Here is a 25,149-nt window from a genome sequence, read left to right on the forward strand (position 1 = left end):
TAATGGCAACCTGCTGTTCATGATCTGAGAATGCCTGCCAAACGCATCCCAGCCCATTCTTATCCTTCTGATTATTTCCGTCTCATGGTCCGGATCCGCAGTCACTACCTGTCCTAAGTAGATGTATTCCCTTACCACTTCCAGTGCCTCACTACCTATTGTAAACTGCTGTTCTCTCCCGAGACTGTTAAACATTACTTTAGTTTTCTGCAGATTAATTTTTAGACCTACCCTTCGGCGTTGCCTCTCCAGGTCAGTGAGCATGCATTGCAATTGGTCCCCTGAGTTACCAAGCAAGGCAATATCATCAGCGAATCGCAAGTTACTAAGGTATTCTCCATTAACTTTTATCCCCAATTCTTCCCAATCCAGGTCTCTGAATACCTCGTGTAAACAGGCTGTGAATAGCTTTGGAGAGATCGTATCTCGCTGCCTGACGCCTTTCTTTATTGGGATTTTGTTGCTTTCTTTATGGAGGACTACGGTGGCTGTGGAGCCGCTATATATATCTTTCAGTATTTTTACATACGGCTCGTCTACACCCTGATTCCGCAATGCCTCCATGACTGCTGAGGTTTCGACAGAATCAAACGCTTTCTCGTAATCAACGAAAGCTATATATAAGGGTTGGTTATATTCCACACATTTCTCTATCACCTGATTGATAGTGTGAATATGGTCTATGATTGAGTAGCCTTTACGGAATCCTGCCTGGTCATTTGCTTGACAGAAGTCTAAGGTGTTCCTGATTCTATTTGCGATTACCTTAGTAAATAGTTTGTAGGCCACGGACAGTAAGCTGATCGGTCTATAATTTTTCAAGTCTTTGGCGTCCCCTTTCTTATGGATTAGGATTATGTTAGCGTTCTTCCAAGATTCCGGTAGGCTCGAGGTCATGAGGCATTGCGTATACAGGGTGGCCAGTTTCTCTAGAACAATCTGCCCACCATCCTTCAACAAATCTGCTGTTACCTGATCCTCCCCAGCTGCCTTCCCCCTTTGCATATCTCCTAAGGATTTCTTTACTTCTTCCGGCGTTACCTGTGGGATTTCGAATTCCTCTAGACTACTCTCTCTTCCATTATCGCCGCGGGTGCCACTGGTACTGTATAAATCTCTATAGAACTCTTCAGACATTTGAACTATCTCATCCATATTAGTAATGATATTGCCGGCTTTGTCTCTTAACGCATACATCTGATTCTTGCCAATTCCTAGTTTCTTCTTCACTGTTTTTAGGCTTCCTCCGTTCCTGAGAGCATGTTCAATTCTATCCATATTATACTTCCTTATGTCAGCTGTCTTACGCTTGTTGATTAACTTCGAAAGTTCTGCCAGTTCTATTCTAGCTGTAGGGTTAGAGGCTTTCATATATTGGCGTTTCTTGATCAGATCTTTCGTCTCTTGCGATAGCTTACCGGTGTCCTGTCTAACGAAGTTCCCACCGACTTCTGTTGCACACTCCTTAATGATGCCCATAAGATTGTCGTTCATTGCTTCAACACCAAGGCCCTCCTCCTGAGTTAAAGCCGAATACCTGTTCTGTAGCTTGATCCGGAATTCCTCTAGTTTCCCTCTTACTGCTAACTCATTGACTGGCTTCTATGTACCTGTTTCTTCCGTTCCCTCCTCAAGTCTAGGCTAATTCGAGTTCTTACCATCCTATGGTCACTGCAGCGCACCTTGCCGAGCACGTCCACGTCTTGTATGATGCCAGGGTTAGCGCAGAGTATGAAGTCTATTTCATTTCTAGTCTCGCCATTTGGGATCCTCCGCGTCCACTTTCGGCTAACCCGCTTGCGGAAGAAGGTATTCATTATCCGCATATTATTCTGTTCTGCAAATTCTACTAATAACTCTCCCCTGCTATTCCTAGAGCCTATGCCATATGGCATAGGCTCTAGTCAGCGGGGGAATATATTCCCCGACTGACTTTTCTCCAGCCTGCTTCTTGTCTACCCTGGCATTGAAGTCGCCCATCAGTATAGCGTATTTTGTTTTGACTTTACCCATCGCTGATTCCACGTCTTCATAGAAGCTTTAGACTTCCTGGTCATCATGACTGGATGTAGGGGCGTAGACCTGTACGACGTTCAATTGGTACCTCTTATTAAGTTTCACAACAAGACCTGCCACCCTCTCGTTAATGCTATAGAATTCCTGTATGTTACGAGCTATATCCTTATGAATCAGGAATCCGACTCCTAGTTCTCGTCCATCCGCTAAGCCCCGGTAGCACAGGACGTGCCCGCTTTTTAGCACTGTATATGCTTCTTTTGTCCTCCTAACCTCACTGAGCCCTATTAAAAGGACACTGAAACGATTTTGACGATTTTCTACAAACGTACTGAGTCGTTAGAGTAGGTCCTTCTGATCATTAATTGACGTATCTAAGTGCTCCGCTTAAAGCGTGTTTAAATATGCACGTCGCTGCCGATCGCAGCACACTGCGCGGTGGAATTTTAAGCCGCCCCTACCCATATGATGTCAGTAGGGCGAGCTATCCGATTGGCTGACCAGGGCACATGATCGATCATTTTTCCAACTTTATGGTAAACAAATGATGTTCGTAATAGCTGGAATGTTAGTTAATTTGTTTTTATAAAACGAAAGTAACATAAAGGGAATGTACAAGAACAATTTTTTCAGTACACTTAAGCACTTCCGGCACACAGCAAGTGTCGTCTGCTTGTGTTACAACGTGCTCCGTCTTTGACGAGAGCTCCGCCGTCAGTGTCGGTCTGTCTTTTCGCGAGCGCTATGATTCGACTTTGCTGCGTTGTGCGTACTGCAAACGTAGCGACTGGCAATAGGTCAAGCTGCGATATTGTGTCCTTCTCCAAGCCATTAGAGGAGCGGACTGGCTGCAGCGCATTGGACAGCCGCTATCCGATGGGCACCAGGATTTGCGCGATTGCAGCCGTCACTTTACCCCGGAAGATTACTAACGCAATAGCGTTTCGCGAGCCCGGTATTAGTGTAAGCGCAAGGGGACAGGGCCTGGCCGTGTCCCATTGCGTGTCGTTTCAGGGGATGGACAGAAGCACAAATGTGAATGGTCTGCACAGTGCAGCCACTTGGTGGCATAGAGCTCAACCACACACAGTAGCCGTAACAAAATGTATTCTTCTTTGCTGCTGGCGTAAATTTTTCGCAGGAGTGTAATCGTTAACACATTGTTTTTGGTAATGTTTAAAATATTAACACTTGGTTAGAGCAATATTAGCTCTTTCTTTGGCTGGTTAAGCTCTGCGCCAACGGATGGCTGGACCATGGAGAACGATCAGGCAGCTCACGTGCGTCTACGCTAAAGTTCCTTCATCAGCTTGAGTTTATGCTTCCACCGTTCCGTCGAAACGCTCCGCTAGTGTGTGTTTACCGGAATGCCAGACACGTTCGGCGCTGCGACAGAATGCGCGCAACGCACGCTGCTTCGCTAGCTCTTGCTTGGGGTCGACGGCCAAGCGGCTAGCGGAGAGGTTTCGCGCGGGCGGGGGCGGGCTCCAAAACAACCGGAAGTGGACGATGTGACGTCGTATCGTGATGCAGAACCAGTGAAGGCGGAGCTTAGCCCCGCTGGCTTGGCGAGCGATTTGAGGAGGAAACGCATGGCTAGGGAGGAGGGTAACTTGTAATCGCTTGTAGCTCCATTAATACTGTTACGTTTCGCCTCCGACGTGCGGTATAGCCGGCGCGGATGCAACGGACGCCGGGGCTTCGTTCACAGCGGCGGACATTTTGGCCAGTTCAGCGCTGTCCCAACGCCTCCTGCTGAGCGCGTCCAGGCATGTTTCAATGCCACGTGTCTTCGTGTGTGTGTGTGCGTGTGTGCATGTTGGTACCCACGCTTGTCAAAGCGCGGCAGCCGGGGAGAGGAGCTTCCCAACTGTGAAGCGAGGAGGTCTGACCGGCGCCGGCCCTTCGGATACGTCACTTCTTGTCACAACGTGTCCGTGCGCCGCCGTCACGTACGCCTCTTGCGAGCCGTTCCTTCTTGCCCTCGCCTACGAGGGCAAGAAGAGAGAGGAGGCAGAGGATTTCGACCAAGTGAAATCGAGTCTGCTAATAAAGTACAGGCTGTCAGCGGAGGCGTTCCGTCGGAAATTTCGGGAAAATGAGAAAGGCAGAAGTGAGTCATATACAGAGTTTGCCTACAAGCTTATGTCAAACATGTAGGAGTGGCTCAAAGAAGAGAAAGCCTTTGGTGACCACGAGAAAGTTCTGCAATGTTTCGGGCTGGAACAGTTTTATAGTCGGTTACCTGAGAACGTGCGGTACTGGGTCTTGGATAGGCCAGACGTTAGTACGGTGGCTAAAGCCGCCGAGCTAGCCGAGGAGTTTGTGACGCGTCGGGCTCGCGGAGCTAAGGACGGTCAAAAGGGTCAATTTGGCTCCAAGTTTGAGAGGCCGAAGTTCACGCCCATCAGAGCAAGGGGGGACACACGTAGTGCGGATGCGAGTAAAAGCAGTCCGACCGAACGTAAGGAGACGGCGGCAGCCGAAGCCGAACGCAGAAAGCGGTTTGAGACGAGGCAAGCGCGCGTGTGTTATACGTGCCAGAAGCCGGGTCACTTTTCGGCGCAGTGTCCAGAAACAAAAACAAACGTCGGGTTTTTGTCATTATGCAGCACTGACGAGAACATGAATTAAGCTTCTCGAGCCTTACATTCGAGACCTCCACGTGAACGGGAAAGAGTGCCGAGTGCTTCGTGATTCCGCAGCTACAATGGATGTAGTTCACTCCTCTTACGTAGAACCCGATGTGTTCACGGGCGAGTGCGCATGGATCAAGCAAGCCGTGGAAGCTCATAGCGTGTGTCTGCCCGTAGCAAAAGTGCTTATTGAAGGACCTTTCGGAGCACTTGAGACGGAGGCCGCAGTGTCATCTATGCTGCCCCCCACCAGTACCCGTACCTATTTTCGAACACGTCCGATCACCTCCTGCGCGAGAAGGGGTTTTTGTTTGGTGAGGCTAGCGTTCAGGCCTTAACCAGATCGAGAGTTCGGGAGCTCGCTGCAAAGGTGGTAGTTGCGGGGCCGACGTTATCGAACAATGAGAAAGGGTCGAAGGCGCAGCAAGCTCATATTCAGAACACGTCCGAACTGAATAAAATTGAGCCTGTAGCGTTGAAGGCACCAGATACTGGAGAGGAAATGCCCGACACGGGAAAGTTAGAAGAGCTATCTGCAGATTTGCTCACCGCGCTTACGTCAGATGGACTTAATAGCTTGCTAAAAGTCAGCCGGTCGGCTTTGATAGCCGAGCAAAAAAAGGATGGCAGCCTAGAAAACATGCGCTGCAATGTCAAGGAAGGTATCGCCAAGAAAAATGCTCGTTTTGTGGAAAGAAGTGGGGTCCTGTACCGGAAGTATCTAGACCGCAGAGGAGTGGAGTTCGATCAGCTGATCGTGCCTCAGTGCTACCGTCAGGATCTGTTGCGCTTGTCGCACGGGGGTTCGTGGTCCGGACACCTAGGAGTTAAGAAAACTAAGGACCGTCTCTTGCAAGAGTACTATTGGCCAGGGTGTTTTCGTGACGCAGAACACTTTGTGAGGACATGTGACACCTGTCAGCGGGTGGGCAAACCAGGGGACAAATCGAGGGCGCCGTTGAAGTTGGTACCTATCATTACGGAGCCTTTTAGACGGCTCGTTATTGATACAGTGGGACCTCTGCCGGTAACAACCACGGGGTACAGACACATTTTGACTGTGATCTGCCCAGCGACAAAGTTCCCTGAAGCAGTGCCGCTTAAAGAACTGAGCTCAGTTGAGATAGTCAATGCACTACTGTCCATATTTGCGCGAGTTGGTTTTCCTGCGGAAATCCAGTCAGATCAGGGCACAGTGTTTACTAGCGCTTTGACGACAGCCTTTCTCGAAAGGTGCGGGGTAAAGCTGTTACACAGCTCAGTGTACCACCCACAGTCGAATTCCGTTGAGAAGCTCCACTCCGTCATGAAGCGCGTGTTGAGGGCATTGTGTTTTGAACAACAAACTGACTGGGAGCTGTGTCTGCCTGGGGTGATGTTTGCATTAAGGACCGCGCCGCATGCGGCTACGGGGTTTTCGCCAGCTGAGCTGGTGTGCGGTCGCTCGCTGCGGTCTCCACTTCGCATGCTTCGAGACTCGTGGGAAGGCAGGGGCGACGACCCAGTCGTGGTGGAGTACGTGCTTAGGCTCCTCGAACGCTTAAGAAGGGCACAGGAGTTGTCAGGTTAAGCAATGGCAAAGGCCCAGCAGAGGGCCAAGGTTTATTATGATCGGACAGCCAGGGCCCGTCGTTTTGAGGTGGGCGATGAGGTAATGATATTGCGCACATCGCTAAAAAACAAACTTGACGTGCAGTGGGAGGGCCCAGCACGGGTTGTTCAAAAACTGTCGGACGTTAACTACGTGGTGAGTCTGCCAGGAAAACGGAAAGCACAGCAAGTTTACCACTGTAATCTGCTCAAACCCTATAGACAACGGGAAGCAGTGGTGTGTATGATGGTAAACGTTCCCGAAGAGCTTCCGGTCGAGCTTCCGGGACTAGGCTCAGTGACGAACAGGGAAGACACCGATCAAGTCATTAGTGACTTAATCGGTAAAGCACCGCTGTCGCCTGAGCAGAAAACCGAACTACACCAGCTCTTACAAGAGTTTCAAGGTCAGTTCTCTGAGAGGCCTGGTAGGACTTCCGTCCTTACTCATGAAATAGAACTTACCTCCCCAGAACCAGTACGATCCAAGGCGTACCGGGTGTCACCCCGCCAGCGCGATATTATGGAGGCTGAGGTAAAGAAAATGCTACAGCTCGGTGTTATTGAGGCAGGTGAGAGTGATTATACCTCCCCTTTGATTTTAGTTGAGGTACCGGGCAAGGAACCTCGTCCTTGCGTCGACTACCGCAGGCTTAATTCCATCACTAAGGATCAAATTTATCCGATCCCTAACATCGAGGAGCGCCTTGAGAAAATTAGTAGCGCTCAGTTTATTTCCACCCTAGATCTTGTCAGGGGTTATTGGCAGGTTCCACTTACAGAAGAGGCTAGTAGGTATGCGGCGTTCATTTCACCAATGGGAACATTCCGTCCTAAAGTTTTGAGTTTTGGTTTGAAGAACGCGCCATACTGCTTTTCAAGCTTCATGGACAAAGTGTTGCGGGGACAGGAAGAATTCGCTTTACCGTATTTAGACGGCGTAGCGATATTCTCCGCATCCTGGTCTGAGCATATGGCACACTTGCGGGCAGTGCTAACCCGCCTGCGCGAAGCGGGCTTGACAGTCAAGGCTCCCAAGTGCCAGTTAGCACAGGCCGAGGTTGTCTACCTCGGTCACGTGATTGGACGGGGTCGTCGCCGCCCCTCTGAAATAAAGGTGGCCGCTGTGCGAGACTTCCCGCAACCGCGCACGAAGACCGATATTCGGTCGTTCTTAGGTGTCGCCGGCTACTATCAGAGGTACATCCCCAGGTACTCTGATATCGCGGCTCCCCTGACGGATGCTCTAAGAAAAACAGAGCCCCAAACAGTCGTCTGGGACGAGACAAGGGAAAGAGCTTTTAGCGCCCTAAAGAGCACCCTAACCAGCCAGCCTGTGCTACGATCGCCAGACTACACAAAAGGGTTCGTTCTTCAGTGCGATGCTAGTGAGCGAGGCATGGGCGTTGTACTGTGCCAACGGGAAAATGGAGAAGTGGAACACCCCGTCCTGTATGCTAGTCGTAAGCTGACCAGTCGTGAGCAGGCGTACAGCGCCACCGAGAAAGAGTGTGCGTGTCTCGTGTGGGCCGTTCAGAAATTGTCATGCTACCTAGTCGGCTCGAGGTTTATCATTGAGACGGATCACTGCCCTCTCCAATGGCTGCAGACCATCTCTTCCAAAAATGGCCGCCTCCTGCACTGGAGCCTCGCTTTGCAACAATATTCCTTTGAGGTGCGTTACAAAAAGGGGAGTCTCAACGGTAACGCCGATGGCTTAAGTCGAGGCCCCTAACGTAGGAATCAGCCTCAAAGTTGTTTGTTACTGATGTTTTTCTTCCTGAGGCAGGTTTTTTAACATGTTGCTTTTGTTTAGTGTTTCAATGTCATGACGTGCTTTCTAGTCCAATTTTCCAATTTGTGGACGCGTTCTGAGTGCTGCTAGAGTACTGTAAGGAACTAGGCAGTAGTATAAAAGGGGAAAGAGCCTGGCATGGCTTAGTGAGGGTTGTGTCGTGCTTGCTGACTGAGCGGTTGAGTTTCGGCGTAGTTCTAACGCTTGCTGGGAACGAGAAAAAAAAATGGCAACTCTCCCGAAGTCACTTTGCAGTGTCATGTGTGAACCTGAACGTGAGAACGAGGCCTTCTCTGTGCGCTGCGCTCAAGAAACGCCGAGGGACGACCGACTTCGGTTATGAGCATCATCGAGCGACATCCCTCCGGACAGCGGATGCAGTCCCCTGACCATCGGGATCTCCTTCTCCCGGCGGGGCGGTCTGTTACGTTTCGCCTCCGACGTGCGGTATAGCCGCCGCGGATGCAACGGACGCCGGGGCTTCGTTCACAGCGGCGGACATTTTGGCCAGTTAATACTTCGGAATATCTTTTAAGAAAAGCAGGAGGAATGTTATCTGGCCCTGTGGCTTTCTTTGCGTCTAACCGTAGAAGGAGCTCAGTCACACCCTCAATAGTTACACTGATCACGTCTGGGCTGTCAATTATCTGCCTCTCGGCAACACTAGTGCTCGAAGTGGAATAAACACTTTGGAAAAACGCATTAAATGCTTCAGCTATTTTCTTTGCAACTGTAATTGTTACTTCACCATCGCATATTTCCCACGAAAGTTGGGAATCTTTGTTAGATAGGAAGTGCCAAAAATACAGACTAAAAATTAACCTGCAGAAAACTAAAGTAATGTTTAATAGTCTCGGAAGAGAACAGCAGTTTACGATAGGTAGCGAGGCACTGAAAGTGGTAAGGGAATACATCTACCTAGGGCAGGTAGCGACCGCGGATCCGGATCATGAGACTGAAATAATCAGAAGAATAAGAATGGGCTGGGATGCGTTTGGCAGGCATTCTCAGATCATGAATAGCAGGTTACCATCATCCCTCAAGAAGAAAGTGTATAACGGCTGTGTCTTACCAGTACTCACCTACAGGGCAGAAACCTGGAGGCTTACGAAAAGGGTTCTACTTAAATTGAGGACAACGCAACGAGCTATGGAAAGAAGAATGATGGGTGTAGTGTTAAGGGATAAGAAGAGAACAGATTGGGCGAGGGAAAAAACGCGAGTTAATGACATCTTAGTTGAAATCAAGAAAAAGAAATGGGTATGGGCAGGGCATGTAATGAGGAGGGAAGATAACCGGTGGTCATTAAGGGTTACGGAATGGATTCCAAGAGAATGGAAGCGTAGCATGGGGCGGCAGAAAGTTAGGTGGACGGATGAGATTAAGAAATTTGCAGGGACAACATGGCCACAATTAGCACATGACCGGGGTAGTTGGAGGAGTATGGGACAGGCCTTTGCCCTGCAGTGGGCATAGCCAGGCTGCTGCTTCTGCTTCTGCTGCTGCTGCTGCTGATGATGATGATGTGGCGGGAAAGAAAAAGCGCAAAGTGCGCGGGGTAAGAAAAGTGCGAGTTTGTAGTTGGCGCCACAGTATTTCTCTCTGGCGCGTTGTAGGCACAGAGAGAGGTGGATACATTAGGCATTGGTGTCTGTAATGGGTGCAAATTTCATGGAATATGACGAGGGTGTCTTTATTAGTGTGTTGTTGGGAGTCATTGGGAGTCATTGGGTTCTAGAGTTAGGCCCAAATTTGCGGCTACTCGGTCCGTGAATCCTCGAGCAGCGGCATGAGCCATTTTGTTGCCTTGGGGTCCTTGATGTGCTGGAGTCCAGACGAGAGCGATGTCGTTTTCTGATATGCGAGCGACAAGTAGAGAGTGCGAGAGGTTGTTAATGTAGCCGTTACTGAAGTTCCGGATAACAGTCTTAGAGTCACTAATGATGACGTCGCAATCGGGTAGCCTCGATGCGAGTGCATGCAATGGCGGCCTCTTCCGCGTCGCCCGCCGAGGTGATCTTGACTGATGCTGAACATACAGTGTTGCCCTGGTTGTCTACGACCACTAGAGCATAACGATGTCTAGTGATGTAGGCTGCAGCGTCCATACAGTGGACTTCTTCAGCCTGTCCATAGCTGCGTTGTAGCGCCTTGACTCGAAGTTTGCGGCGTTTGACGTGAAATTCGGAGTGCATGTTTCTGGGTAGGGGCTGGATGTGGTATTGGCCGTGTATGTTCGGAGGAAGTTGATGTCGCTTGCTCTCGTTGAAGGGTGGAGCATGATGAAGTTCTCTCAGGATCTCACGCCCAGCTTCAGTGCTGGTGAGTCTGTGGTATTTTATTTATTTATCACAATACCCACAGCGCCCGTAGGCATTACAGCGGGGGGGAAAAGGAAACAAAGAACCAATAAATAAAGCAGGCAAAACATAACATATACCCGGAATGCTGTCATACTCGCACATACACACAAAAACACTATCTTACTTCAGTGGGCGTATACAGTTTGAAAATACATCATTTGATAGAATCATTGCGACATCAGATGGTAGCTTGTTCCATTGGCTTATGGTTCTGGGGAAAAATGACATTTTAAACGCTTCAGTTTTGCAGGCTATTTCTTTAACCTTATTTTCATGGTCCAGCCGTTGAGAAACGTAATCAGGCTTGGAAAAATATTTCCCGGGATTTATACCTGTTCGAGAGTGGAATATGTTATGAAAGAGTTTCAGCCTGAGATATTTCCTGCGTTGCTGAAGTGGCTCCCAACTGAGGCTTTCTTTTGCTCTTGAAACACTGAAATTCCTAGCGTAGTTTGAATATACAAAACGAAACGGCTATACTTTGAATTCTTTCTAAACTGTTGACGTCACGTGCCGTCCACGGATCCCACACAGCACACGCATAATCCAGAACAGATCGGACATTTGATTTGTACAATGACACCTTTGTCTCCAGTGGCAACTTTTTTGCATTTCTGCGCAGGAAACCTAGAATGCGGCATGCTTTACTTGTGATATGATCAATGTGACGGCTCCAAGAAAGAACAGGTGTGAAATAAACGCCGAGATGTTTGTGCTCCTGAACCGATATTATCATGGTTGAATTTAAAGAGTAACAGAAGACATGAGGGATTCTTTTCCTCGAGAAACGCATATGAACGGTTTTTTTCATGTTAATGTGCATATGCCACTTGTTGCACCACTCATTTATCTTGTACAGGTCATTTTGTAAAACATTGCAGTCATGGGTAGTATGAACAGTCCTGTACAAAACACAATCATCGGCAAATAGCCTGATTTGCGATGAAATACCGGAGCAAATATCATTTATATAAATAAGAAATAAAAGTGGTCCTGTGACTGATCCTTGGGGCACTCCAGAGGACACATCAACTTCACGGGATGTTTTGCCATTAAGAACCACTTTTTGTTTTCTTAAATTTAAGTATTCTTTTATCCAGTTAACAACCGTACTGTTTATATTATATATTTCTAATTTTTCTATAAGTAAAGAGTGAGGGACAACATCGAATGCCTTCTTAAAATCTAGCTGTGGCCATCACCCTTTCTGTGGATGATCTAATTGGAACACCAAGAGCGACTCTGTGTATCTTGCGGATCAAGCAATTCACAGTATCCTCTTCCTGCCTAGTGAGTGAGAGATGTGGTAGTGCGAAGGTGATTTTGCTTAAAACAAAAGCCTTGATTAGCTGAATTAGCTCATCCTCTCGAAGCCCTCCGTGTTTGTTGAAGATCCTCCCTATCAGGCGGAGCGTATTATCTACCGTTGTTTGTAGTGCTTGCAAGGTATGCTGATTTGCTCGGTTGCGTTGGAGGTGTAATCCTAGGACCCTTATCCTGTCCACGTGGGGTATTGGGTGCCCTTCAGTCGTGAGTTGGATATTCGGAGGTGAAGTCCTTAAGCGTCTCGTGGGAGGCAGAAGGAGAAGCTGTGATTTGGTGGGGCGGCACCTGACATTCAAGTCGTGAACTACTATCTCGACCTGACCAATTGCTGCTTGGAGGGTGTCTTGGATGTGCCCGTCAGAACCTCCGGACATCCACAGCGTAATATCGTCCGCGTACAGTGTGAATCGGAGGTCAGGAATCTTCTTGAGAGTGAAAGCTAGAAGTCGCATAGCCAAATTGAAGAGGAGGGGAGAAAGTACTGCCCCTTGGGGAGTGCCAGTGCTTCCTAAACTTATTTGAACAGATTGTTCGCTGCCTAAATGGAGCATCGAAGTGCGCTTCGTGAGGAAGCTGCGTATATAGAGGTAAATTCGCTCCCCGCAGTTTATACTGCTAAGTTTGCGTAGTATGGCCAAGTGGGACACGTTATTGAAGGTGCCCTTGAGGTCGAGGCCGACCAACGCTTTTGTGTCACGTGCGTCGCTAGGTTCGATAATGTCTTCTTTGAGCCTTAGCATGACATCGTGACAAGAAAGAGATTTGCGAAAGCCAGTCATTTCCGAAGGGAACAAGTGATTATGTTCGATGTATTTGTAGAGGTGTAGGTGGATTACGTGCTCCAAGATATTCCCTATGCATGAAGTGAGAGAGATTGGACGTAAGTTATCAATGCGAATTGGCTTATTCGGCTTTGGAATGAAGATCACCTTGGCTGCTTTCCATTGTTGGGGTATCTCCCCCTCTTCGAGACAGTGGTTGTAATACTCGGTGAGTTTACGTATGGATTGCTCATTGAGGTTGCGAAGCGTTTTATTGGTCACAGAGTCTGGGCCTGGTGCCGTCGTGGTTCGCACTTGGTTGAGGGCATGTTGAACCTCCGCTTCTGTGATGGGATTGCAAAGCTCCTCATTGGGTTCACCAGCATAGTCGGGCACAAAGATTAAACAGAAGAGGCCCAAGGATACTGCCCGAGGGAAAACCTGCCGTAACACAAAAAAATTTTGAACGATTTGTTGTTAATGAACACATATTGGCATCTGTGCTGCAAGTACGACTGAGATAATTTTAAGGCGACACCGCGGATACCGTAGTAGGTAAGTTCGTTTAAATAGTTCATGACTGATGGAGTCGAATGCCTTACTAAAGTCAATAAATACCCCTAAAGTAAGCTGGCGGTCCTCAAAATTTTGTCAAATATTGACGCCTGTATTCTATGCAGACGACGACGCCTTGCCACCTTGACGTGTTTGACTGCCGTGGAAGCTGGTCCTGTTCTCTGCGGGGAATTGGTCAAGTATCGGGCGGTTTAATTTTCTTTAGTTTTGTTTTGTTCTTTCCTCTTATTGTGTCGTCAATCTGATTGTGAGTTCCTAATGTCTCTTTCTTCTCCCGGCCAGAGATCTTTCCTCTGGACGGCTTCGCTTCCCACTAATGACATGCCTATAGAGGCTTTCTTGCGCAGTGGCATTCACAGCGTTCCAGTGGCCCTAGTGCCGACCAATGGGGGATTCATCCGCGTGAAGAATCCCAAGGTGATTCAAGAAGAGCTGCGGAAAGCAACCCCGCATTTCCAAAGCATAACCGATGTTCGACAATTTGGCAGAGGGGGCATTCTATGCTGTTCGCCAGACCAGACCTGTGTCTCCGACCTTCTGAAGTGCGAAATGTTCTCGAATCACCCGGTGAGACCTTTCATTCCTGCTCATCTAGCTTGAGTTAAGGGTCTAGTTCGTTGACTCGACGCGAGTGTGTGTGCTTCCGAGGTCCTGCAGATGTTCTCCCGGCAGGTGCCGTCTCCGTCTACCGATGTTCACGCGTTTGTGAGAATCAAAGAGCCCCCACAGAGTCGGTTATTGTCACCTTTGTAGGCACAAATAGGCCGTCAGAGATCAAGGTGTGGCCATTAATATACAGGGTGGAAGCAATTTCTCCCCGCCCAGTGCAATGCGTTCAGTGTTGGCGATATGGCCACAGTATTAAGGGATGTCGATCAGAGCTTCGGTGCCACATTTGCGGAGAAGGCCACGATAGAAAAACGTGTTCCTCTCAGAGCGAACGATGCCGTTTGTGTGAAGGTTCCCACCCTGCGGACTATGCGCAATGCCCTGCGAGAGACCAAGAGCTCGAAATTCTACAAATTATAGAACGGAAACGGTGTTCGCGTCGTGAAGCTCGTGCACTCTCATTAGAGAAATCATGTGGCTATGCTGAAGCTGCTGCTCGTCACTCCAAAGCAATAGATGCATCTCTTGGTGAAGTTGTAGCTGCTGCCGTAGAGAAAGCTATGGCAAAAGCTCTTGACAGTTCATTTACGAACCTTTCAGAGACCGTTGGAAAAGTTCTCACCTCTCAGTTGTCGCAACTTTTGAATGTTACTGCGCGTCCAAGTGTTACTTCTGAAATCACATTCTCTGATGAGAACATAGAGAAACACGTATCGGCAGAGGCCTCGCCTCGCAGTACTGATGCCTCCGAAGCTCCCGCAACTCATGTAGAACATGAGGGCTTTCACAGTCATGAATCCGGTTCAGATACCATGGAGAACATGGATTTGGACGCAAGAATTTGTAAACGTCGTGCTTCTCCATACTCCCCGAGAGCTACTACCCTCCACGAACTAAAAGCCAAAAAGAGTGAAAATAAGAGCTTATCAAAGGATGATTTCCTAAAGGATAACACTCTACAGACGGCAGCTAATACTGCCGGAATATTGTCAACATAGGAAGCTCGAAAGTGCTGCAGTGGAACTGTCGTTCCATTTTTGCTGCAGCCACTGATCTCTTATATCTCTGTGAAGATCTTTCTCCTGATTTGATTATTCTGCAAGAAACTTGGTTATCCACAGAAAAGAGTTATCATTTAAAGAATTATCGCAGTTTTCGACTAGATCGTCCTTCTCGTAGAGGGGGATTAGCATTTTTCATCTCAACAAAAATTTGTCAGAGAGCTAAAATTAGTCACCAGTCATTCTCCACTGAAAGTGAGATTCTAGCATTGGATGTAACGCTTCCTGGATGCGCCCCATTTTCGATAATCATTTCCCTACACGAGTCCGCAATACAGGCTCTCTTGATGCCGCGGTTGCAGCATGCAGAAAGGATATAATCATAGCTGGTGATTTTAATTGTCACCACGTATCATGGGGTTATCGGTCCGACTCTTGTGGTAAACTATTGTTAGATTGTGTTTCGTCAAATAACCTTAATTGTGTAAATTCGAGAACCCCAACTTATGTATCCGGCAAAGCGCGTTCGGTGTTAGACATAACTTTTTCCAGTTCGGGCTGTGTAATTTCCTCCTGGTCTGCTATTACCTCGGCCACAAATAGCGACCATCTTCCAATAACTTTTGAAATAACGCGCCCAATTAATTTGGTTGAAAAGCATGTCCGCACCTATGTTAACTATAGTAAATTTCAAGTTTCACTGCGATCAGCTTTAGAAAAACAGGTTGGCCTAAATGATGAAGGCAATTAATTTGTGTCAAGTGCTAAGTGACAGTTATAAATATTGCAAGTTCTGTATGCAGTCAACTAAAGGTGGTACTTATTCACCATGGTGGAATCCGGACTGTGCACGCGAATATAGAAGAAGAAAGGCAGCTTGGAGAAAGTTACTGTGTAATCAATGTCCACGTAATTGGAATGACTATAAGTTTGTTACAGCCACATTCAGGCAAACAGTTGACAAAGCGAAAGAAAATTATAACACCAAACATTACAGTTACCTATCATAGTCTAATAATAAAAAAGCCGTATTTCAGTTTCCTCGGTCTAAAAAGATTATTTCAGCCCCAATAAATGTAGAGTCTGTTAGCTTAACTTCCACTGAATTAGTGCAGTCTCTGGAGGATATTGCAAAAGGCTTAGAGCGTCGATTCACATCACTTTGCCCCTATCATATACCGGCACCTGAACCAGCCAATGAGTACATAACAGTCACATTAGAAGAATTAATGAGAGAGGTAAAGATGCTGCCAGCTTCAGCCCCAGGTCCTGATGGCATAACTACAGCAATGATAAAATATAATTGCATGGATTCAAAATTTTCTAAGCGGACGAACATTTTATTGCTATCAAAACGGTGTTTTTTTCTAATGAATTTAAACAGACAAGGGGCGTTCCTCAAGGTGCAGTACTTTCCCCAGTATTATTCAATATTTTACTAAATCACACCCCGACACATCATGACGTACAGGTATACGTATACGCTGATGATATCGCATTTTTCACGGTATCGAATGATATACATAGCTTATATAAAACTTTGCATTCGTATTTGAATCAGATTGAAATTTGGCTAAAAGGAATACAAATGTCGCTAAATGTCCACAAAAGTGCGATCATTGTGTTTCCCTTAACTTTTTCTATCCGAATAACACTGTCGTATGGCCAGGAGATTATTCCGCAGGTACATTCTTTAAAATATCTGGGAATGATTTACACCGAAAAGCTTAATTGGCAGACACACATAGAATACATCGCATCTAAAGGAGCACGCGCTGTTGGTTTATTACGAAGAGTCTGCAGCAGTCGTTTTGGAATGCGCAGGGAGACCTTGCTGATGATTTATTGTATGTATATCCGCCCCATTCTAGAGTTTGGATGCGTGTTATTTTCAGGAGGCCCTACGTATAAGTTACGTCCTCTGGTTCTTTTAGAACGTGAACCACTACGTCTGTGTCTCGACCTTCCAAAATTTGTAGCCAATAATATCTTATATCATGAGACTCACCTGCCTTCTCTTCAAACTCGATTTCGTATACTGACAGTCCAAACATTTCTAAACATCTATGCTTCTACCAAGAGACGCTCCTACTATATTTTTATTCGAGAACCAACCGCATTCTTTGAGAATCAATGGTCCAGACTGCATTGTCCCCAGGTAGTTTTTGTGCAGAAGCTATTAGAGCCATTACAAATATCAATCCGTGATGCGGCTTTTCAAAATTTACCTACTTCGACAGTAAGTGTTGAATTTGGCGATATATTTCCCAATAACGCTAAGCTCCTACCTATTTGATACGTAAAAGGTTTATTAGACGACCACCTTGAAAACCTCCAAATAAATGCAGTAATAGCCACAGATGTTTCTGTCAGTGAAGAGAAGGCCGGAGTGGGCATTTTTTCGACATCTATAAATTGGTCTTTCTCTCTTCGACTACCCGACTTTACGCCAATATTTCAAGCAGAGTTATTGGCGATCATCCTAGCTCTACGGAAACTTCCCACGTCTATTTCTTTAGCCGTAATCTTAACTGACTCCTTGTCTGTTTGCTCCGCTTTATCTGTGCCCATTTCAAGTATCATTCTCCGAGAATTTCATTCATTCATTCCCCAACATTTACTCCTCATCCACCTGGTATGGGTGCCAGGGCACGTGGCGCTCACTTTAAATGAGTCAGCAGACGCACTATCAGCGGGATCTCTTAAAGGCCCGGTACTGAGGATCCTAAAACCTTCGGCATACGTCACTTCTGCAAGGTTTAAAAAAGTTTCCATTCAAGAAGAACATGCCAAATCATGTGTATTAGGTAACGCCTATATTCAGCATCTTAGATTTCCTTGGCACAGCGGATGGTGTGCAACAAGAAAATTTGAAGTTTCATTTACGCGTATGCGTTGCCGATTACCACGGCTTAATTTCTATCCCCATAGGTCTGGTTTGGCACCTTCTCCTAAATGTTTTTACTGCAATGAACCCGAAACTATGGATCATTTCTTTATAGAGTGTCGTAGGTTCAACGTGCATAGAAAACGACTTCTTGAAGGTCCCTTCCGCCAACTTGGATTAGCCATATACGCTACCTATCATTCTGTCTCTGGGGGCGTCGGCATTAGGACACTGTAATAGGAACGTATGTGATGCCATATATAATTATGTAATGGAAACAAGGAGACTTCCATGCTAATTTTACTGTTTTATTTTTCACAACAAGAAACCAAATATATTAACTTCTAATTTTAAGAAACTATAGCATGAAAATTATTATTAATGATTAGAATTCATTTAATATCATTTTTAGTAAAAAAATCCTATTTAGGTATTTATTCTTTTTCGACCCACTGCCGCCCGATTCATGGCCAATCCCCCGTAGTGGGTCGTGCTATAACTACAGGCACCAAACCAAACCAAATCAAATCCGCCTAGTGGGTCAGAGTGAGATTGGATGATGACGAAGAAGACGTGTCTCTGCTCTGTTTGTTTGTAAACAGATTGTCCTGTTGTTCGTGAAGAACGTCTCCCTGTGTTCTGTCCGCGTTGTACCGCGACACTGGTGGAGGTGTGGGGTACTGACCGCGTCTGATGCATTGGAGTCCTTCTGGGAGTCGTTCATCTAGCCCGGACGCACTGTCACCAGTTACGACACCCGTGCATCGCTTTAGTCGTCGACTGCTAGGCCTTGCCCCGGAGTTCTCCGCTCTTCAACCACCTCTCTCCAGGAGCTGCACACATCTCGCAATGGCCGAAACCAGTCCACCACAAGCACCCTAAAGCAGTCGGTTTCCTAGTCCACAACAGGTAACCGTTCTGCATCCGCTGGTTCCCGATCGCTATCGCGGTGCAGTCTTCGAAGAAATTAAGACTGGCTGGACAAGTATTAACGCGTCGCACAAATTAACTTAAAAAGCGGATATTGGCAAATCGAAGTAGACCCGAGAGACCGTGAAAAAACTGCGTTCGTGACGCCAGATGGCCTATATGAATTTCAAGTCTTGCCTTTCGGCTTGTGTTCTGCCCCTGCTACGTTCCAACGACTCATGGATACTGAACTTTCGGGTCTGAAGTGGAAAACCTGCTTAGTGTATCCCGACGACGTCATCGTGTTCTTCGCAACGTTTGAAGAACACCTCGAACGGCTTGAAGCGGTTCTGCAGTCCATACGGTCCACCGGCCTCACCTTGAAGCCGCAGAAGTGCGACTTTGGCTTCGCGGAACTGCAGTTTCTCGGTCACGTCGTCAGCCACGCAGGTTTCCGGCCGGATCCTGAAAAAATTGCAGCCGTAGCATAGTTTCCCGTACCATCTGATAAAAAGGCTGTCAGGCGCTTCCTCGGCCTCAGTGCCTATTACCGGCGGTTTACTGCAGACTTCGCGCGCATTGGGTCGCCGTTAACTCGCCTGGCTAGAGACGACGTTGCTTTTGTATGGGGCGACGAAGAGCAAGGTGCATTCAACGACTTGCGGCAACGTCTCCAGACACCTCCAGTGCTTGCTTGCTTCGATGAGACCGCTCCTACATTGCTCCACACTGATGCCAGCGATGTTGGCTTGGGAGTTGTTCGTGTGCAGCGGCAAGAGGACACAGAAAGAGTGCTTGCCTATGCAAGTAGAGCACTCTCACGTACAGAGGCTAATTACTCCACAACTGAGAAAGAATGCCTCGCCGTGGTATGGGAGGTTGTGAAATTTCGCCCAGATTTGTATGGCCGCCACTTCACAGTTATCAGCGACCACCATTCACTATGTTGGTTGACAAATCTTAAAGAAGCTTCTGGACGACTGGCGCGTTGGAGCCTAAGGCTGCAAGAGTTTGACATGACTGTCACGTACAAGTCGGGGAAACGACATACGGATGCTGACTGCTTGTCTCGATCGCCGATAGAGTCACCTGCCCCGCCCGAAGAAGAAGACTCGGCATTTCTTTCTGTTATGGACACATCCGCCATCGCGCAACAACAACGGGGCGACCCTGAGTTGCTTGAACTAAGCAATTACTTAGAGGGCAGATCTGCGAAACCACCTAGAGTTTTCGCAAAAGGACTGTTGTCGTTTTGCTTGCGGGCGAAAGTACTTTACAAACGAAACTTTTCTTCGACCGGGTCCCCCTATTTGCTTGTCATTCCTGCAGCTCCTCGTACGGAAGCACTTCAAGCTTGCCACAACGAGGTGACTTCTGGTCACTTAGGCTACACGCGAACATTAGCCAGAGTGCAGCAAAGGTACTCCTGGCCGAGACTTACCACCGCCGTGAAACATCACGTTCGCACTTGTCTCGACTGCCAGAGGCGCAAGTCGACTCCGACTAAACCAGCCGGCCTCCTGCAACCCGTCCGGGTCCCTCGAAGACAATTTGATCAAATCGGAATGGATATTTTGGGCCCACTTCCTACTTCTACTGCAGGGAATCGCTTTGTTATTGTCGCAACCGACTATCTCACACGTTACGCTGAAACAAAGGCACTCCAGAGTAGCACAGCAGCCGAGGTAGCGCGCTTTTTCATTGAGCATGTGGTGTTGCAACACGGCGCGCCAACCGTCGTAATAACAGACCGAGGAACCGCATTTACGGCTGCACTTTTAGATCACGTCTTGCTACTAAGTGGAACAGCCCATCGAAAGTCAACCGCCTACCATCCACAAACCAATGGGTTAACAGAGCGCCTAAACAAAACCATTGAAGACATGCTGCCAATGTACGTGGATGTCGAACATAAAAATTGGGACGACATCCTACCTTATATCACCTTTGCATATAACACGGCGAAACAAGAGACAACGCGCATGACTACGTTCATCCTTGCTCACGGACGGGATGTACGAACGATGTTGGATGCAATGCTTCCACACGACTTTGACGACATTGATACGGACGCCGATGTGTTTACGCAACGCGCAGAAGAGGCTCGGCAGCTCGCGCGTTTTCGCATCTGCCAGCAGCAAGACTACGACGCAGGCAGCTACGATCTTCACCGTAGAATAGTTACCTATGAAGTCGGCGACAGAGTATGGGTTTGGACACCCATACGGAAACGAGGCCTCTCCGAGAAACTGTTAGGGCGATACTTCGGACCATATCGGGTATTGCGGCGACTGAGTGATGTAACCTACGAGGTCGTTCCCGATAATCCCAACTGTACGTGGCGCCGCACACGTACAGTTGGGACTGTCTATAAAAAGTCTATAGACTTTCTATAGACAGTCTAAAGTAATTTTTGTAAGGGTTGGACCTTCTGGTTATTAGGACTAGTCAAGTTGCCTTTTTGTAGCAACTTTTTTCTTAATGACTTGGCACTTTGTACCACTTGTTTTCATAAAGGGTGTGCAGATCAACGAACTCACAAGCGGAAGGCCCGATGAACAGATGCTCGGACGCCAATCGCATCTGCACGACTTTTGCTGTTTGACCACTGGCACTATAAGACACCAAGAGGACTATCGCAATCATATATGTGCAACAGCAAGCATAAAAAATACGTATACTGACGTTTCGGGGCATGCCTGCAGCACTGACCTCTCTGGAGCCGCATCCTCCCCAGCAGGACATGACGGTGACATCGTCCCAACAGCGGCTCCCATTGGCGTTGGTACGTGCTGCCCGGAACCAGTATTCGCGCCGGTGGCAATTGAGCGTGGTCAGCGTGTCCACAGCGTCTCCGCCAGCAACGCGGACCGCCGAGGACGGCAGCTTGTCTGCGTTTTCATGGCGCTTCATAGAGGATGCCGAGGCAGCGCCCGCCACGAGCAGCCAGTACACGAGCAAGACCACGGCTGGCACAGGAAGCGACCCGCGGACGTTTCGCATAGTGGCTCGTGTCACGTCCGTTCCGTAATTGACGGAACTGCTGCGGTGACAAAGGATTGGGGTCAGGGAGGAGCGAAACAATTTTAGAACTACAGAAAGTTAAGCAACTTGCTAGGGATATCACCATTATCATCATAAGTGATTCTCTATGAAAGGTCCCTTGCGGCGTATTACGTAAGGGCGGAACATGTACAGGTGCCCCCAGAATAATTCGGAACGCCGGACACGCAGCTGCTCGTCGGCGGGGCGCGCCGGCGGATAAATACAGGCAAGGTCTGCGCATGCGCAGTCTCCCTAGTGAGCAAGTTTCACTCCCTAGTGTTTCTAGATTGGCGTTGTCTTGCTCCAAAAAGGTAGCGCTAGGTGCCCTTTAGCATTGTGCAGGGGGGGCTGGGCGAATGAATGTCTGTAGCGCAGCATGCACCATAATCTATAAATAAAGGCTTGTGGACGCCGTGCAGCGTATTCTCGCCATGGTCTGCATCCCGTGTGGGAGATAATAGCAATGGTTTGCGTGATTACGTGCTAGTGAGGCGGCTTGGCTACAACGACCTCGCTGCCCTATTTTTTCAACCGTGTTAGCCTGTCCTGCGAGGTATTAGTTCTTATTAAATTATCTCCCACTCCGTGGTACTAATGGCTTCGTAAAACGAGGACAATTTCCACTTATACATCACCCCTCTTAAAGGGTGTGTCTGCGATAGTGGCAATAAAAGAGTTTACAAAATGAAATAACGCGGCACGTTCCTCAAGGCCAGTTTCATGCACATGAGGCCACCTCATTCCTTTTCCTCGTGGGAGGCCGCTCTTCAGGCCACTTGCTCGCATGACCAGCTCTGGCTGGTGGACTGTGCTTGCCTAGAGATGTCCGCCAGGGGGCTCCCGGACGTCTAGGGGCCCAACCACATTTAAATAGATCCAGTAAAGTTTTATCCATCCATCCATCCATTCGAAGGGCACTTTAATGAACTCTTCACGACTCCAGTCATTTATTGGCGCACCACATTACGTGGTTCGCATATATTGTGCGCCAATCAATCACGGAAACTGGATCATTGGAAGCGAGTATTCTTACGTATTGATCGCGTGTCGGCGTTTGTTGGTGTAGATATTCATTTTCATACTCATTTTCTTTTGCTCAGAGGAGATATACAATGATAATCAAGGGTAGGCTGTGTGAGCTGAATGAAAAAATATAGTAAGGAGAACATAGTAAATATAAATAACAGAAAGAACACTGGGTTCATTTTTTCCACAGAAAACAAAAAGAATCGAAACGTAACTTTGTTTCGTCTAAAGCGGTTGGCATGTTCTGCTATCAACATCTCGCGATGTCCACGCGAAGCGCAGCTTGTAGGCAGCGTGGAATTGACTCGCAGAGCGCATCTACGAAGTCCCTCCTCTCACCAAAGCCCTTCCACTCGCGCGTTATGGCGAGCCAGAGCTCGTCGGCACTTGCCCCTCCAACATTCAGCTTGGATAAACTTTCCTTCATCGTGCCCCACACGTTCATAACAATGAAGTCTGCACCTTTCGGAGGCAAGTAAAGAACGCGAACACCACATTTTAAAGAAGTTTTTCCACAGCTCTGGCCATGTGCACCGGCTCAGGTCTTGTTGGAACAAGTAGCAGCCATCTTTAAATGGCCCGTCAAGAGCGTATGGCAATAGGTGGAAGTCCTGAATTTCGCTGTAAACTTCAGCTGTGAACAATGGGGACAGCCGGATTATCGGACCGAGGCCCTCTTTGCTAATTGCTCCCCAAACGTTGAGGGCAGAGTGGCCGCTGTGGTAGATCTCGGAAACATACTCAGGCTCATATCTACACGAAAAGGAGGCAATGGATAATGGTCTTTTCAGATGAAAGACCTCATGCGCGTCCGAAGAATTTGTGCTTAAAAGGTCAGAATGAAAAGGAAAATACGTGCAGTTGTATGGTCTCCATACCCGGCGCTCTTAATCCCATCTAGATGAAAATGTCGATTCATCTGAGAATATGACTTCCTTCCGTTCTTCACAGTCGTCAGCGCTCATATGCCCTCCCAAACTCAAGGCGCCGGCGTTTTTGGCACTCCGTAATGTGTGGCTTTTGTGCCGCGAGAAATCCACGAAGACCAGCCTCTCGCATGCGCCTTCTAATTGTTTCCTCACTGGCTTGCAGATTGAGGGCTGTCTTGATCTGGCGGGTGCTCTAAAAAGGAAAGGCAACGGCTGCAGCAACAATCAGAAGGTCGGACTCTTGCAACATGCATCGGTGTTGTACCGATCGTGCTGCATCTTTGAGTCGGCCATCTTCATCCCTGTATGCTTGGTATATTCGGTTGACCGCACGTATAGACTTTCCTGTGAGGCGGCATATCTCACGTTGAGGTATATCTTGTGAACTGAGCTTAATTATATTTCTCCGCACATTCATCGGCACTTTTTTCGGCATGTTGCCTCGATTGTAATAGGGCGGAATTCGCGTAACTGTCATTGTTTAAATATGTTCGTATCTCTTTATCAATCGAGCCGCCGATATCATCATGGTTGCATCAGACGCAAACGCCGCCCTTTGCCAGCGCTAGTCACGGTCACCTACCATAAATATTTTGAGCAAATGATAAATACGGCCCACATGAAAAATGAAAAACAAAGGCGCCCAAGCACCCGACCATGCAGACACGAGCGCTTATGCTCCAACGCGAGTGCATGCGCAGACACAGCTTGTCACGGACACCATCGGCCCAGCCCCCTTGACAAAACGTTAAGGGGCACCTAGGGCTACCGTTTTGGAGCAACGCAACCCAAACTAGATGCACTAGGGAGCCAACCCTGCTCGCTAGGGAGACCGCGCACGCGCAGACCATGGTACTACTTTTTCCACGGGCGCGCTCCGTCGGCGAGCGGCCGCGTGTGTTGCGTTCCGAATTATTCTGAGAGCGCCTGTACATAAGTGATCACAGTAGTGATGAAAGCAGCAACAAGAAAGGATATAACAAACATGTCAGGAGAGAAAATTATATAGGCGTTAAAGGCGTAGTGAACGTATACGTAAGGCATGGCAGAGGTGTCAGTAAATTAACATTAGTTCTAAAAATGGACTGTCAGCAACTGCTTAAATTTTTGTGGATCCCACTCATTAACTACTGATTCTTTGCACTGTATATGGAAATGCACGAGCGGCATTCTCTCTTCGTGAATACTTGCGCGAGCTTTCACGTGCTACGAGACGCCTGCAGTTAGAAGGACGTTGAGTTGAGTTGAGTTGAGTTGTTGTAGGCTACGGGTGGGATTAGCCTTGCAGTTGCTGCCGGCAATTGCTCCACCGTAGCGACACTTAAAATAAATAAATCACATAATCAGACACAGACCTCCCAATTACAAATGGTCACTCCTCAGTTCACCATGTGGAAGCCAAATCCGTGTCCTGTAGGTAATTTAACAGAAGGCGAGAGACCTCCTTCCTACACAATCGGTTCCCGCGCGGGAAAACAATGTCCTGAAGAGAGCTGTGAGGAAGTCCTGTGTTCTTGAGGGACCCGAATAACACCCTCCTTTCCGCGGTATACACAATACAGCACATTAGGTAATGTTCTATGTCACCACACACACCACACGTTGAACATAATGGTGATAACGCCAGGCCAGTCTTATACTTCCACGCAGGGGTACGAGCAGAGCCCGTGCGAATGCGGA

At 47.9% G+C, this 25,149-nt stretch overlaps 1 protein-coding gene across 1 annotated transcript in view; it reads right to left on the reverse strand.

Moving 5' to 3' along the window:
• LOC142558618 (thyrostimulin beta-5 subunit-like) overlaps positions 1 to 21,506 on the reverse strand; it is a 45,742-nt gene extending 24,236 nt beyond the window's left edge. The window contains exon 1 of the mRNA XM_075670793.1: positions 21,182 to 21,506. Coding sequence (XP_075526908.1) covers positions 21,182 to 21,472 — 291 coding nt within the window. The 5' untranslated portion in view covers positions 21,473 to 21,506. The remainder of the gene's footprint in view (positions 1 to 21,181) is intronic.
• Between the last annotated feature and the right edge of the window lie 3,643 nt (positions 21,507 to 25,149).

This window comes from Dermacentor variabilis, chromosome 1 (assembly GCF_050947875.1).
Source record: "Dermacentor variabilis isolate Ectoservices chromosome 1, ASM5094787v1, whole genome shotgun sequence".
Taxonomy (NCBI): Eukaryota; Metazoa; Arthropoda; class Arachnida; order Ixodida; family Ixodidae; genus Dermacentor; species Dermacentor variabilis.